The 17,722-nt window shown below is 32.0% G+C and overlaps 2 protein-coding genes and 1 long non-coding RNA gene across 7 annotated transcripts in view; 2 read left to right on the forward strand and 1 right to left on the reverse strand.

Moving 5' to 3' along the window:
- The window catches only part of LOC126883012 (juvenile hormone esterase-like), a gene marked incomplete at its 5' end in the record, with an annotated part of 49,412 nt that extends 37,714 nt beyond the window's left edge, over window positions 1-11,698 (forward strand). The window contains 3 exon segments of the mRNA XM_050648183.1: window positions 486-624; window positions 6,022-6,163; window positions 11,466-11,698. Of these exon segments, the coding sequence (XP_050504140.1) occupies window positions 486-624; window positions 6,022-6,163; window positions 11,466-11,649 (465 nt within the window).
- Window positions 1-17,722, forward strand: part of LOC114328169 (juvenile hormone esterase) — a 256,507-nt gene that overhangs the window by 175,412 nt on the left and 63,373 nt on the right. The window contains exon 1 of one of the 5 annotated variants that reach the window (XM_028276955.2): window positions 17,463-17,627. The exons of the other annotated variants lie outside the window; for them this stretch is intronic. Within the exon in view, the coding sequence (XP_028132756.1) occupies window positions 17,562-17,627 (66 nt within the window). The 5' untranslated portion in view covers window positions 17,463-17,561. Of the gene's footprint in view, window positions 1-17,462; window positions 17,628-17,722 lie in introns of those variants that run through there. 5 annotated transcript variants of the gene reach the window in all.
- LOC126883039 (uncharacterized) overlaps window positions 1-17,722 on the reverse strand; it is a 159,872-nt gene that overhangs the window by 78,745 nt on the left and 63,405 nt on the right. The window lies entirely within an intron of this gene.

The raw sequence follows: 17,722 nt of genomic DNA on the forward strand, positions 1-17,722 counted from the left end.
CCTAAAAGATATTTAATTGAAAACTTATTAGACCATTTTCCTGATAACACCTCCATGGCTTCTAAAAATTGCAAGCCTGAGAGAACATCTTCATCTGGCTTGCAATTTTTAGAAGCCATGGAGGTGTTACCAGGAAAATGGTCGAATATGTTTTCAATTAAATATATTTTAGAAATATTTTGGATATTTTTAAATATTTTGAATATTTTTATTAGGTTGAAAACTTTGACTTTTTTAATATGTTTCTTTAATAATAACATCAGTAAAACAAGCAACTTCTCACAAGCAAGTTTATATTTCAAAAGTCGCGTCGGAGTCGCGAACTCCCCTGTGGCAGTGTATGATACCTACCTATTTATAAAGTCACGACGTATCGTCAGAGTAAAGATATAAGCTGTGTAATACGATAGATACACATATGTACTTTTAATGAGAAATAAGATACTGAATTTTCTTTGGGTTAATTTATTTTTATCTCGTTTCAGTGGAGCAGCGATCAATCTTTTTCAACGCCTACTGGAAAACAGATAGAGCTCGGATGTGCTCATGCACCCTATTTTGTGTACCAGTTCGCCTATAAGGGAGATTTAGGTGGGATGATGGATGACATCTACATTGTTCCCGGTGAGATATATTTTAAATTGTTCATCTGAAAAGAAAAATTAAAAATTAATAGTTTTTATAACATAAATTAGTCAAACTTTTAATGGTATTATTTTCCGGTCAATATAGATCACTCTAGAAATGAATATTTATGTTTTACCAAAAAACGGCAGTCCTCGTCAGTGGCGCACAACCCCAACAACAATACACCTACAAGTGACACTATATAATATACACGAAATTTTTGATTTTCTAAATCAGAATGGATTGAAAGTTGGACCAAATCCCATATTAAAGTTTAGGAAAAAACTCACCCATCCATATGTCAACTCTCCATTTTGGTCCAAGGGTGTGGATTTTACGGCCCTTCCCATTTAGGGTCTATTTTTCGTTCTCGTCCCCAAAACTCCCAAAAATTTCAAAAATTTAAGTCCGACATTTACGGCTTCTGATAGTACTGATCATTACCTTTCCAACGGATGTCTAATTTTGAAAATCGGTTATACCATTCAAAAGTTACCGAGCTCAGAAGTATAACTCAATTTTTATTTAAAAAGTGGAAAATGTTTGTGGATATGTTTGTATGTATGTATGTTTGTATTTCTGTGGAAAAGTTACACCGATCTGAATTTTTTTTTCTGTGTTTCAAGAGGGTGTGAGGGCTGATTCAGAACCGGTGTAATCTTTGACTTCTGACTGCCCGTAAGCCAGCTAGAGGGCTAGGTAGATACAAAATAGCATATTTTTTGGGCGTATATATCTTAGGTTCAATGAGAGAGAAGAAAACCGCAAGTACACCAAATAAATAGGGTTGAGTTTAACTTTCAAACGGTGCCTAATCTATTAAGCTGAGACACTGCTCACCATAGCCGAAAAACTAAAAAATTAAACTTTCAAAATTTTGGTTTTTCGACCGTTACTCAAAATTTCAACATGCGAATTGAGCTAATAACTGAACTCTTGTAGAAGGTCTCTATACGCATCTAACGGTGTATACCTCATATCTGAGAAAATTCGAATTTTTAAGTTATAGGCTTCATAACTATGATTTAATCTATTTCTTATGGGAAAAACGGTTTTTCAAGCTCAATAATTCCTGTAATACGTTCAGTTATCATACTTAATCTTGGATGCATCAGATACTACTTGTCAATACGTTTCAAACTCATGTTTATTGATCAAAATCAGTTAAGCCGTTCAAAAGTTATAGAGCTCCAAATGTATAATTAGTCCAGGAACTGAAACTTTTCACTTCGCAATTTTTAAAGAGTGGATCGATTTGCTTGAAAATTTGACAATAAGTAGTGGAAAGTCCAAGGATCAAAATATATATGATGCCGAAAGACGCTTTTACGATGGTGTGGTTACCACCTCATCTTGGGGGTGGAAATTTTTTATTATATTTTGACCGCAAATGGTGGTAAAAACATTAATTGTAAGCAAAAAATGTTTTATTCATTTTTTTTGATCAAATTAATAGTTTTCAATTTATTGGTTATCGAAAGTGTTAGTTTCATATCGAAAAAAGCAATGTTATTAATCAGTTTTCTGCTAATAACTCAAAAATTTTTGCTTTATCAAAACATCTTTACTTAACAAATATATATCTACCTTTTAAAAAAGTAAGAAAGTGTTTTTTTTTAATTTTCTTTAAGACCAATAGTAACCGAGCTGTACTTTATTACAAATTATGTTAGCTTTTCTTCGTCAAATACTAAATATTATATGTAGTTTCGAAGTCAACAGATGGAAAAACTATGCATTTTTCGAGGATAACTTATAGAAACTAATTTTAAATGTTTAAAAAGATCTATCTTCAAAAATAAAAGATGAAGTACATAAAGGTAGCTTAAAAATTAAGTGACTTTTAATCAAAAGAATGCTAGTCCCTATTTTTCAGTCAAAAAGTTATCGGAAACAACCCCCTAATTACCACCCTAATATTATATACACGAAATTTTCGATTTTCTAAATCTTACTGAATTGAAAATTGGACCAACTCCCATCTTAAAGTTCAGGAAAAGACTCACCCATTCATATGTCAACCATCCATTTTGGTCCAAGGGTGTGGATTTTACGGCCCTTCTTATTTAGGGTCTGTTGTTCGTTCTCGTCCCCAAAACTCCCAAAAATTTCAAAAATTTAAGTCTGCCCTTTACGGCTTCTGATAGTACTGGTCATTACCTTTCCAACGGATGTCTAATTTTGAAAATCGGTTATACCATTCAAAAGTTACCGAGCTCAGAAATATGACTCAATTTTTATTCGACAATTACTCAAAATTTCAAACTACGAATTGCGCCAATACCTGAGCATTTGTAGAAGGACTCCAGGCAAATCTAACTGTGTATACCTCATATTCGGGAAAATTCGAATTTTTAAGTTATAGGCTTCATAAGTGTGATCAAATCTATTATCTATGGGAAAAACGGTTTTTCAAGCTCAATAATTCCTGTAATAGCTTCAGTTATCTTACTTGACCTTCAATGCATCAGATATTACTTGTCAATATGTTTCAAACTCATGTTTAGGGATCAAAATCGGTTAAGCCGTTTAGAAGTTATTAAGCTACAAAATATAATCCAATTAACGATTATTCTGTTTATGTACATAGTTGCAGTGGTTACGACGTTAAATTTGATTTGGCAACGGGCAATCCGAGTTTATTTACCAGCTATCCCAATATCTTTTTCAATTTATTTCGAATAGAAAAAATATCTAGTGTACATTCGATGGACACTAGATCATTTGGGAGGTAATGCGACAACCATTTATAAAACTTAACGTGTAATCGAGAAACATTGCATTCGCCTTCATACATTTAATTTATAAATAACTTTAAAAAACTCCTGATACAAGAATAAAAAACCGCTAAACGCCGTAAAAATGAGTGGTGCATACAATATTCCAGCTACAAAAGATCTGATATGAATATTACGTGGCGCGAAAATGTATTTTCATTTTGATGCAAAACAAAATTCTAGTTTTAATTTAAAGATTTTTCCATAATATTTGCTAAATTTGAAGTAAACGCGCCACAAAAGAGTTTCAAAATTCAAACTATATCAAAGTTACTCTTTTGTGGCGCGTTTTCTTAAAATTTAGCAAATATTATGGAAAAACCTTTTAAAATAAAACTAGAATTTTGTTTTGCATCAAAATGAAAATACATTTTCGCGCCACGTAATATTCATATCAGATCTTTGGTAGCTGGAATATTGTATGCGCCACTTATTTTTACGGCGTTTAGCGGATTTTTATTCTTGTTTAGTTATACAGGGACATTATTATAAGGCAGTGAAATAATTTTTAACTTCCTCTTAATTTATCAATTTTTAGACATCTTTGCGAAACGCTCGGAAAACTGGATTAAAATAGTTATTTATGAAACAGTTCGTGAAGTATGCTTTTTGCGAACGCACGCGATATTTAGAGCACGAACAACAACGGAGCGAGTTCGTTACATCGCGTAAGTTCGCAAAAAGTACTTCACGCACAGTTTCATACAATATTTTATCTACGATAAACAAATATAATAACTGTAAATCTTCGTCACTGGAATTCATTTCTATTCTACAATTTTTAGAACTTTGACATTTAAAAATCCTAACTACTTTTAAACCACAAAACTGTCAAAAATTTTGTTGTAAGTCATTGCTCATATTGTCATCACTATGACAACGCGAAAGTTAAGGATATTTGATTACATGAAAGTGTGCCAAAAAACCCATTGAAAGTGTGCGAAAAAGTAAATCCCATTTAAAATACATTGTTACTTCACGCACACTTTAAACCCTTCACGCACTGCTATTTATAATGACAGTTTTCACAAACTAAAAACTTATACATAATGTGACATAGAGTAGATAATAGTAATTTATGAAACAGTTCGTGAAGTATGCCTTTTGCGAACGCACGCGATGTTTAGAGCATGAGCGACAGCGGAGCGACTGCTATACATCGCGTAAGTTCGCAAAAAGTACTTTATGCACAGTTTCATACAATATTTTATTTATGATAAACAAATAAAAAAACTGTAACTCTTCGTCACAGGAATTCATTTCTAAAAATGCCAAGTTTCTTGTAAAAGGTATATATTAAAATACCCTAAATAAGGGTCAAAATACAAAACGTTTTCGGATTAAGGAATCCATCATCAGTGTTTAAAAGCCAAAATTTGCATGCCTGAGCCACCAAAATGTATAGGGTAAAAACCCTTTAAATGTAAATAATAAAGATGTTTTACATATTTATATAAAATTCATCGGATGTAATAGATAAACCTGGATGTTACCCAGGGCAACACAGGACTCTCCCCACATGGTTGGAACTTTTTTTTGGTGAAAACCTCACATATTGGATTTCAATGGCCAACTGGGTTTTTACCCTATACATTTTGGTGGCTCAGGCATGCAAATTTTGGCTTTTAAACACTGATGATGGATTCCTTAATCCGAAAACGTTTTGTATTTTGACCCTTATTTAGGGTATTTTAATATATACCTTTTACAAGAAACTTGGCATTTTTGTGATTTACGGTATACAGCCAGCTAGAGGAAGTTTATTTTCCTCGTGGATTTTGAATTCATTTCTATTCTACAATTTAAAGAACTTTGACATTTAAAAATTCTAACTTCTTTCAAACCATAAAACTGTCACAATTTTTGTCCTAATTTATTTCTGACAATGTCATCACCATGACAACGCGAAAGTTAACGAAAGTTAAGGGTATTTGATTATATGAAAATGTGCCAAAAACAGTGCGAAAAAGTAAATCCCATTTAAAATACATTGTTACTTCACGCACACTTAAAACCCTTCACGCACTGCTATCTATAATGACAGTTTTCACAAACTAAAAATTTATACATAATATGAGATAGAGTAGATAAAATTAATTATAATATCTTCTTCTTTAAATCTCTCAATTGAAGGTTTTGTAACATCATCACTATCTTTACTTTATTCACTGCTGCGTAGAAGAGTTATATTATTAAACTGTATTTAAACCATTCCCTCAAATTTGTCAACCATGACATTCTCCTTCTTCCAACACTCCTTCCACCTACCTTTCTCTGTATTATCATTATAAGCATTTCATATGGCTGTCCCCTCATTAAGTGTCCCGGATATTATAACCTTCTTGTTTTTATTATATTTATTATTTTGTATTCTTTGCCCATTTCTCGCAATACGTTTGTGCCCGTTTTTTGTTTGTCCACGCTATTCTAATCCTCCTTCAGATAACACTTCAACTTTCACAAAAGTATTTCTTGTTATTTCCATCATGGATAATTATTTTGCTAGGCAGGGTTTTAAGATAAATAATGTACAAACAAAACTAATATCGATATTTAACTATAAGAAATATAATATGTTGTTATTTAAAAGCAAAATTATCAAATATGGAATTTGTAGGAGCTGAAAGAGTTGGACACATGGAAGATCTCCATTATTGGTGGGAATTTCTAAATAATAGTGATATGAATCAATTTCCCGAAGAAGATCGACTGATGATGCGCCGATTTTTAACACTTTGGACCAACTTTATCAAATACTAGTAAGTTGGGGAACATCCATAAACTACGTCGTAAAAACTTTGGACGTTTGAATACCCTTCCCCCTTTCCGCCGTAATGCATCATTTAGAGTCGACCCCCCTGTGTTGACGTCGCAATTGCAACTCATTTAGTGATTTTTTTTTAAATGAATATTATTTCTGTTTTTTTTTTAAGTTAATTCTCAAACTATATTTACAAATTTCACTGCACAACTGATTAGCTTTATTTTGACAGAAGACACCACTTTTACCGGAGTTCGTATGCTTTCTTAACTGCATCATATCTTGATACTTATTTTGTTTTGGTTTCGATGCAATTTGGTTTATTTTTTTTTATTATAATATCGCATCGACCACGCAGGGTCATTAGCGCATTTAGGTTAATTAATCCAGAAAGCCACTGCCCATCCGCTAGGCAAAAAATATTCTAATTCAAATTTTTTGCACAATCTTACTCAAAAAAGACTCCTTTTAAAAAGTTTTTTTTTTGTTTTTTTCCCAAAATTATTTTTTTTGCATGGAAAAAAGTTTTTTTAGTTTTTTTGGATCAATCCAAATAGAAAAGGTCTTTAGTGACTTTTCTCTAAAAATTATAGTTTTTGACATATGAGCGATTAAAAATTGAAAAATTGCGACATCGGCCATTTTTAACCCTCAAAAACTATGTGAAAAACTGAAAATTTGAATGTTGCCAAGGTAGGCAGATATTCTTTAAACATCGATTGATGAAATCCCGAAGAGTTTTTTGCAATACAATATTCAAAACTCCTTTGTTTTTTAATTGCTAATCAAGCGTGCGCGACACTATTTTCCACCGACAGTATGGTGCAAATGAAAGGAATAAATTCGTTACTTCGTAAACCGGCGACTTTGAGGAAAAATCCCGAAACAGGTCGATTTTTATTTTTAAGTTATGATATTGTGGCATATATGGTATACTAGTGACGTCATCCATCTGGACGTGATAACGTAATCGATGATATTTTTAAATGAGAATAGGGGTCGTGTGCTAGCTTATTTGAAAGGTTCTTCAATTTTCTATTCAGTAATATAAACATTTATATAATTATTTATACACGGTGTCCAAAAAATTTTTATTAAATTAAATTATTTGACAAGAAAAGAAGTAGAAGGACACCCTGTATAAATAATTATGTGAATGTTTACATTACTGAATAGAAAATTGAAGAACCTTTCAAATGAGCTACCACACGACCCCTATTCTCATTTAATAAAATCATCGAATACGTCATCACGTCCAGACGGATGACGTCACTAGTATACGATATACGCCACAATATCATAACTTAAGAATAAAATCGACCTGTTTCGGAATTTTTCCTTAAAGTCGCCGGTTTACGAAATAGCGAATTTATTCCTTTCATTTGCACCATACTGTCGGTGGAAAATAGTGTCGCGCACGCTTGATTACCAATTAAAAAACAAAGGAGTTTTGAATATTGTATTGAAAAAAACTCTTCGGGATTTCATCAATCGATGTTTAAAGAATATCTACCTACCTTGACAACATTCAAATTTTCAGTTTTTCACATAGTTCTTGAGGGTTAAAAATGGCCGATTTCACAATTTTTCAATTTTTAATCGCTTATATGTCAAAAACTATCATTTTTAGAGAAAAGTCACTAAAGGCATTTTCTGTTTCGAATGATCCAAAAAACCTAAAAAAACTTTTTTCCATGCAAAAAAAATAATTTTAGGAAAAAAACAAAAAAAAACGTTTAAAAAATTTTTGACCTTCTTTTGGTACTGGCAACATGCAAATTTGTTAAAAGGAGTCCTTTTTGAATAAGATTGTGCAAAAAATCCGAATTAGAATATTTTCCCTAGCGGATGCGCAGTGGCTTTCTGGACTAAATGTAACAATAATTTATATAAACAATGTATTATATACATAAGTTAATAATATGTTTGTTACAATGTGGGTTTTAGATCTTTTGAAGTATTTTACAGTCTTTAAGGTACGAAAATATTTTTTTAGTATCTGTATTTTCTTCTAGGGCCTCTTTTAGGGAGTTGGGTATGTTATACTTCCATCGTTCACTGTTATATTTGGGACACTGGATTAAAAAACGTTTTACCGTTAGATCACTGTTGCACATTTCACACACTGGTTTATTTTTGCGTTGTAGTTAGTAGTCATGAGTAAGTCTTGTATGACCGGTACGGAGACGGGTAAGTATCACTTGTTCTCTTCTGTCTTTTATTCTTGGTTTCCAAAGATGTGGATGTTTGCTGACTTCGTATAGTCTTGTTGGGGTGTTGTTCCAAGTTTGTTGCCATTTTTGAATTCTTTTTTGTTTTAAGAGTCGTTTTAAATCGTTTTGATTGGTTTCTAAAGAAACAATTGAAGTTCTTTAAGTTGTGAGTTTTTTTATTTTTGAAATTGGTTTCCTGTAAATGTATTAAACTAGGTTTATGTTTTGAAATTAATAATTTTAACATTTCTAAATGGGTATAATACCCATTTATATTCCATTGAATTAGAGAGTTGAAGATGTTGTATTAATAAGTGTCTGTAAATGCGTCGCTGTCTAAGTCAGTGTGAATGTCTTACTTTACTATTTTATTTCTTATTCTAGTGCATTTGACTTTAATTTTTCGATCCTTCAGTTAAGGGTATATGTCAGATAATAGATCTATGACTTTTGTTGTCTCTTCTGTGTACATTTTTGCGATACTCAAAGGGTCTGCTGCGTTCTCACAGTTTTCAAAAAAGTCTAATAACTGTTCGTAAGTTATAGGGTACTTGGAGTTTGGGTTGTCAAATAATATTTTAGTGTAACTTAGCATTTCCTCCAGTGTTTTTTTTTTGTTGCGATATTTTGATCTGATTTTATTTTTTCTCTTTATTTTTTGGTGTTATGAAAGTAGGTTCCTCTATAGATGTAGTAGCTGTTGGAGAGATTTGAGAGATTTTGCGTTTGTTTTGTGCTTTGTCTGTGTTTATATGCTGTGTCTTATTTTCTAGGTCGATTTTAAGAGTGTTTGTCTGAGTTTTTTGGATTGGTGGATTAATTGTTATTTCAATCGGGTCTGTGTTTGGAAATTTATTTTTTGATGTTGGATTTCTATCGCTTTCAGTTATTGAATCTTGGGATATTTGACTTGGGTGGTTGTGACAAAATCTGTAGTTCTTTGTTTGTTTGTGAGGAAGTAGTTTGGTCGTTTGCGGGTGATGTTAGTTTGGGATTTAGTGTGGTGTTAGGTTCCGGTTTCTTTAATATCTGGGTACCTTCTTCGTGTTCTGTTCGTGGTTGTTCTTCTAGCTGACTATATTCTTCATTGGCATAGTTATGTATGTTCGCTTGATGGTCAGTTTCCATTTGATTAACTGGACTACTTAATGATGATAAAGAAGGACAGTCAGAATCTTGATGTCCGACCGTCTTGCATCTGGAGCAATTTAAACCGTCTATGGAAATGTATATTCGATATGATGTATGGTCGAAAGAAATGAGGAATGAGTCAGGAATCGATTCATTTTCTAAAGGACTTATGAAGATTTGCCTTCTAAAGCTAAGCACGTGGCTGTATTCCGGCTCTTGCATGCCTACTCGTAGAAACGTCATGTTGGAGACGGATTTTATACCCATAGTTTTTAGGTGCTCTTCAATTATGCTATTAGGTATAGTAAGAGATACACTAGATATGATTAATCTCTGGGCAGGAGTTATTAGTCTTCTTACTTCAATTTGGTTGCCGTCAATAATTACATGCTTGTGGGAGCTAAGAATTTTGTCAGCTATATATTTAGACGAGAGGTAGATGCAGATGCGGTTGTTTGCGATTTTGGATGCCCAAATAACATTTTTGGGCTGTCATATTGATCCAACAGCTTTTACATATTCAAAAACTTGTATTCCTTATATGGTTGAGAATATGATACCTTGGTCTTTTGAAGGATGTTTAAAACTGTTTAATGCTTGACAGTAAGAGATATGTGACGTAGTCGGTGTATTTAGTGAAGTAGTAGTCAACTCCGGTTCAGCCATCGTCTCGTTGAAAATTTACATGCATTGGAATAGTGGATCCGAAGCCGGACCTGGCCACTTAACAAAATTTTACGGTAGCCTAATTACTTGAATCAGCAAAAAGTTGTCGATAATCGATAAATTGGATTGAAATCAATAAAATATTGCCTTTTAACTTCTGATTTTATGGTTAGATATAAATAATGTAATTTTATACTCACAGAATTGTTGGTTTTTTAACACACTGTCACATTTGAACTTTATCTTGCAAACAGTATAAAAATTAAATTATGTTTCAACTTGAATTTATAAATTTGTCGGAACCGATATAAAGCTGTAAGATTTGCTCGCTATCAGGGCCGGACTCCAACTCAATTTGGTTTATTAAGTATAAATACATTGCATTAATTAAATAAAACAATATTTTATTTCCATTCGTTTTTTAGAATTGTTTCAGATACAGTATTCACTAAATAAATGAACCAATAATTAATTTACTGCTTCCAAATGTTGTTTTGTATAGAAGCGTTTGTTTAAACACAAACAACAATGTTTTATTGTTTGTTGTTCTGCACAAAAGTGCTAATAATAATATTATAGGATGTGACTGATAAAAACGAAATGAAAAGTATGCGATAATAGTTATTTTCGTGAAGTATGCTGTTTGCGAACGCACGCGATGTTTAGAGCACGAGCGACAGCGGAGCGAGTGATATACATCGCGTAAGTTCGCAAAAAATACTTCACGCACAGTTTCATACAGTTTTTTATTTACGATAAACAAACAAAAAACTATTCTATTCTACAATTTTTAGAACTTTGATTTTTCAAAATTCTAACTTATTTCAAACCACAAAACTGTCAAAATTTTTGTTGTAATTTATTGCTCATTATGTTATCACCATGACAACGCGAAAGTTAAGGGTATTTGATTAAATATATGAAAATGTGCCAAAAACAGTGCGAAAAAGTAAATCCCATTTAAAATATATTGTTACTTCACGCACACTTTAAACCCTTCACGCACTGCTATCTATAATGACAGTTTTCACAAACTGAAAACTTATACATAATATGATAAAGTATCTTATATAATTCTTTTTAATTCTAAAATAGGCTTTAATATGTAAGAGGGCACTTTCATTTATATTGGTATATTTTATAATACTTATAATATTATATAGGTACCCCTAGGTATAGGCAAAGTACCCCTCCCCCTTTTCTGCGACGTAGTTTATGGATGTTACCTTGCATATTACTTTTTTTCTATCCATTTCCACTTAACGAGACACATATTAATTTATATTTTAGTAATCCAACCCCTAAAGCGGATCCACTTCTCCTGAACGTAACGTGGCCAATGTCGAATCCAGATTCATTGACCTATTTAAATATAAATTCTACCTTTGAGGTGAGAGAAAATCCGAGAGTCTACAGATACGTTAAGCCGATTATCGAGAAATATATGGAACCACCTTACGTTTCTTTTGGTTAACATAATGTGTAATATATTGTTAACAATTAATAAATGTTTGTTTAATTAATACTTTTATTGTTCAGCGTGTTGGTTGAAGTGTGGCCATTGGATAATTTTACGGAAGGGTAGTAAGCCACAATGCAAAGAACTAGGCACATAATAAATGTGACACAGTACAAAAGAAGCGATAGCTATGACTAGAGAGCAGAATATATGCAACACAACATTACCAAAATATGCGCATATATATATATATATATTATATATATATATATATATATATGAAACTTAAAGCTAAAATCAATATCAACAAAAGAATTAATATTAAAATTAAACTCACCAGGCTTCCGGGTTGAACCGCCTCGTTGGTTTCTAGGCCGAGCTTTCGACGTCCTCTCTGACGTCATCTTCAGGGCTTCCGGGGTCTCAGTCTCCTGAGGCTCCAGACACTACACTCACTACTCACTACTTCACTACTCACTGCAATACAGTATTGCAGTGAGTAGTGAAGTAGTGAGTAGTGAGTGTAGTGTCTGGAGCCTCAGGAGACTGAGACCCCGGAAGCCCTGAAGATGACGTCAGAGAGGACGTCGAAAGCTCGGCCTAGAAACCAACGACGCGGTTCAACCCGGAAGCCTGGTGAGTTTAATTTTAATATTAATTCTTTTGTTGATATTGATTTTAGCTTTAAGTTTCATTGTATTAACCGCGGAAACCTTTCCGAACATATATATATATATATATATATATATATATATATATGCAGTGGAACCTCGATTATCCGTCTCTCCATTAACCGTCACCTCTGTTAACCGTCAGGGTCCATACAAAAGTTGTATTGAGTACATAAGAAAAAAATTGAGTCATCAATTCATTTTTTTAGCATTGCGATAAGCCAAACTAAATTCGCTGTTTCGTAAATTCGTAAATCAACTGTTTTGTTTTCGTTACCTAAAGATGACCTAAATAAATGGGTAATTTGTGATGAGGACGCAAACGGCTATCGATTGCTGACAGATGATGAAATCGTTGAAATGGCAAAACAAAGGCTGACGAAACAGGTTCAGAAGCTGACACAAACTTGGAATTTGATGGTGGCGATATCGATGATGCTTTTGCAACTGACAAAGATTTGCCTAAAGAAGCTAGAGAAGCTGCATCGCACATCGATGTATTATCAATTTTTTAACCTTTTCTAATGTTCTGTTAACCGTCTTTTCGATTATCCGTCATACCCTTGGTCCGGTGCTCTGACGGATAATCGAGGTTCTACTGTATATATATATATATATATATATATATATATATATATATATATATATATATATATATATATATATATATATATATATATATATATATATATATATTATATATATGCATTACTTTTACTACCAATATGCAGGTATTTTTTTCTAAATTTGTCTAAATATGCAGATGCATATTAAAAATACACAAAAATAAAACAATATATTAAATATAAACATTTATGTTTAAAAAATTCAACCTACATTTATGTTTAATACATATTTATTTTTCACATAAAAACAAATGAAATGACACACAAAAACTGATATTATAATTAAATTAAGAATCTAAATTATAGTATGAATTTATAATCAAATATTTTTCAAAATTTTCAATGTGAAATTGAATGAAATCTGAAAAATGAAATGTGAAAATGAATGTAACTTACGATTTTGGAACAGGCCTTGCAAAATACTTTGTCTCCACTTAGCTTTAACTCGGGAAAACACTTTATCCAAGCACTTTTTTGAATGGTAGACATATTTAAATTTAATATATACCAATCACTTCAAAAACACTAAATACGATACAACGTTTACTTTAAACAAATGTTGGCCGGAAACTGACAAAATAAATATTATACCCTTAAAAGCAGGTAGGTACCTACGACTTGCTACGCTAATAAAATAATATTTTTCTGGGAACACCCATAATTGTTAAATTCAGGTAGTAATGGGAAAGTCCAGATAGATAATAATGAGCGATAGGTAGATAAATAACGAGCTCGTTCATATCGAAGTTATAAAATTCCAACTAAGAGAGGAAAATTTTAAAGTTTTATATAATTTATTTTTAAAATATGCAAAATAAATCGTGTTTAGCTTAAATATGCAATGTTGTGTTTATTGTCTGAATATATGCAATATATGCATCTATATGCACTTTGCATATATTCCGCTCTCTAATTATCAGTAATTATACAGTGCTAGTCAAAAGTGCGTACCCCCTCGTATCTTTTGAACGGTTATTCCTATAATAGTGAAATTTGGAGGTAGGAAATAAACGGACGTAAGCTTCTTAACTAGTCATGACAGGTGACGTAATAGTGACAGATGACGTTACAGAGCCACTGTGACCGATAATTTTAAATGGGACCTTATGGCAAGTGATACCTCGCTTGAAAGGTATTGAAAATACCTATTCAGTCATATTAATTTTGTTTGAGTTTAAGCTAATTTTGATGAATAAATGAAATAAATATAAATTTATAGTTTCGCATTTAATTAATAAAAATTGAAAATTCCGCCTATGATTACTTGTCAAAAAGGTTGACGTTGACGTAAAAACTACTAGAGAATTAAAAAACGTCAACTTTTTTGACAAAAAATCCATAGGCGGACATTTGAATTTTTATTAAATTAATTCGAAACTACAATATTATTATATTCCGATCTCTAGCTATGACAAATAGACAAGGCGGAAACGGCGGGTTCGTTGAGAAAAATATTCCCATGAGATATTTTTGCACAATCACATTCGTGAGACATCCCAGAATAAGGTTCAAGAAGTCGCCCACGAGAAAAGTGGGCCAATTTTTTTTTAAATTTTTTTTTTAATAAAATTGCAAAAATCAATATTCTTGGCGCATACTAATTTTTTTTTAGGTTTTTTGGAGCATTCTGGACAAAAAATGTCTCTTATAATTTTTCTCTAAAGTTGATCTTTTTCGAGTTATAAGCAATTTAAAATTTGAAAAACGCGAAAATGGCCATTTTTAAGACTTAATAACTCGGTTAAAAATTATTATTTTGAAAGTCAGAAAGTGACTAAATCAAAGTTTAAAGTCGCCGTTACATGATCCTGAAGAAATCTGTGTCATTAATTTACTACTAAGCTGTTATTTTTAATTAATAACAATGAGTGGTTAGATCGTATTGACGCTGCTGTAAATGTGAGTGCGAGTAAGATGCACAATTGGACTGCTGGAATGGCTTCTCTCTCACACTCAGCATTTACAGCCCCGCACACGTGCATGGCGCTTATTATTATTACTTAAAAATAACAGCTTAGTAATAAAATAATGACAAAAATTTCTTCGGGATCTTGTAGGCGGCACTTTAAACATTATTATGAAATAATACATAAACAGTCACAAAAAGTGACCAAATCAAGTATCAAACCCTTTCTTCAAAATCCTGAAGAGATTTTTGTCATTATTTTGTTACAAAGCTGTTATTTTTAATTATTAACAATTAGCGCTATAGTCCAGGATGTATCGTCGACCCCGTTAGTGAAATTATTCCGATTCAATTTTTTTTGCACAAACTTACTCAAAAATAGGTCATTATAACAAATCCACAGGGTACCAGGCGGTGCCGTTGTCGAAAAATTGTTTAAATATACTTTTTAACTAATTCACAACAATAATTTTTTCACTTCGAACAATTTTTTTTAGATAATTTGGGGCATTCTGAGAAAAAAAGGTCTCTTGTGATTTTTCTTTAAAATTAATTGTTGTCGAGTTATATGCGATTTAAAATTTGAAAAATTCGAAAAGGTAACTCGACAACAATCAATTTTAGAGAAACATCACAGAATACCTTTTTTGCTCAGAATAAGCCAAATTATCTAAAAAGTATCGTTGGCAATAAAAAAAAATATTTTTTTGAATTTGTTTAAAAAAAATTGTTTCCACAATTTTTTGACCACGGCACCTCCTGGCACCCTGTGGATGTGTTATAAGGACCTCTTTTTGAGTAAGTTTGTGCAAAAAAATCTAATCGAAATAGTTTTGCTAACGGGGGCGACGATATAGTTGGACTATAGCGCTAATTGTTAATAATTAAAAATAGCAGCTTTGTGATAAAATAATCTCTTCAGGACCTTGAAGAAGGCGTTTGAAACTTGATTAGGTTACTTTTTGAATTTCATAATAATAATATTTAATCGAGTTATTAAGCCTAAAAAAATGGCCATTTTCGCATTTTTCAAATTTTTAATCGCATATAATTCGACAAAAATCAATTTTAGAGAAAAATGACAAGAGACCTATTTTGCTCAGAATGACCCATATTATCTAAAAAAATATTGCTCGAAATGAAAAAATTATTTTTGTGAATTTGTTTAAAAAAATTGTTTTTCTAAAACCGTGTTAAAAATCCAATTTTTAGCACTCCATACGATCGTTAAAAATTCTACTTTAAGGCACTAGTGCTTTAAAATTTTTATGGCACTGCAATTCGTATTGACAATTTTGATGTAATGTCAAAAAAATATAAAAATGGAATGTCAGTCTTCAAGTTCAAGTAAAAGTTTTTGTAGATATTGTCCTGTAATTACTTTGGTAGAAAAAATATTGTATGATATACGTGTTAAAAAGTACATTTTTAAGGCACTCATGTGAATTGCAGAACTCGCTATCACTCATTCTGCAAACTTTCACATGCGTGCCTTAAACGTGTACTTTTAACACTTATATCATAAATAACTATTAAACAATTTTTCGACCACGGCACCGCCCGGCACCCTGTGGATATGTTATAAGTTATAAGGACCTCTTTTTGAGTAAGTTTGTGCAAAAAAATCGGCTCGGAATAATTTCGCTAGCTGGGGCGACGATACAGCCCGGTCTAAAAAGAAAGAAAGGAGGTAGGTAGATGAATATTTTTTTTGAAATAGTTAATCATTTATTTGTATGTTAGTCTAAGGAATACACGGCAAATAGACTTGGATCCCGCGTACAAAAAAAAAGTTGATTAACAGCAAGATAGAAAATTTGTTAATAGCTTAACGGTGTCTAGTCGGACAAACTTTGATGTATGGGAACACTGGAATAGGGGAAGTTTTAACTGTGGAACAGGTTAAATATTTGGAACGTCAGACTACGAAAACGTTCCATATATTTTGTAGGAGAGAACTTCCAATTAATTTGTTACGATTTCATTAAACTCTCATGCAAAAATCAGACTAGTGTTTATCACCAACTTGCCATTTTAATGAGTGGAACACGAAGAACGGAATTATATTGGTGATAAATAATGGTCTGATTTTTGCATGAGAGTTTAACGAAACGGTAATAAATCAATTGGAAGTTCTGTCCGACAAAATATATGGGGCGTTTTCGTAATCTGACGTTTCAAATTTTTAAACTGTTCCACAATTAAAACTTCCCGTGTTCCAGTGTTCGCGGACGTCAAAGTTTGTCCGACTAGGCACCGTTAAGCTATTAGCAAATTTTCAGCTTGCTATTAATCAACTTTTTTGTACGAGGGATCCAGGCCTAATATTAAACATTAAAAACAAATAATAAGAATTAAATGCTTTCTATTGACATATTTATAATATCATCAGAATTTACGATAGGTTAATAGAAATGAACACACTTCATTTTCAAATTATGTAGTTTCCCACTTTGTAGCTTCTAAACCCTGATAATTATAAATTGCAATAAAAGATAGTAATTATTTTTAAACACCTAATTGTTGAACTTTAAATTCCAGATTCGACGTCACTACATTGTACCGCTTGATAAAGTTAACTTTATATCACTGATAATATCCACTTTAAATTGTTTATGTTATACTCTAAAAATCATAATTAGCAATTTAATTGATAAGATGCAGAATTCCCGTATTGTTTGAAAATACTTTTAAGTCGATAATAGTATAAGGGTTTTAGTAAAAATGAAAACTTTTTTAATATTAAGTTTAATTATATTTTTAGTTGCACCCGTTTTTAGTTTTGTCCATGTAAGTATTTCGACCTTTTCTCCACTGTTATAATCAGTAAGCAGTGCTGAAAGGCACTGCCGGATATAAATCAGGCGACGCTCACCATTTGCCTA

This window comes from Diabrotica virgifera, chromosome 1, assembly GCF_917563875.1.
Source record: "Diabrotica virgifera virgifera chromosome 1, PGI_DIABVI_V3a".
Taxonomy (NCBI): Eukaryota; Metazoa; Arthropoda; class Insecta; order Coleoptera; family Chrysomelidae; genus Diabrotica; species Diabrotica virgifera.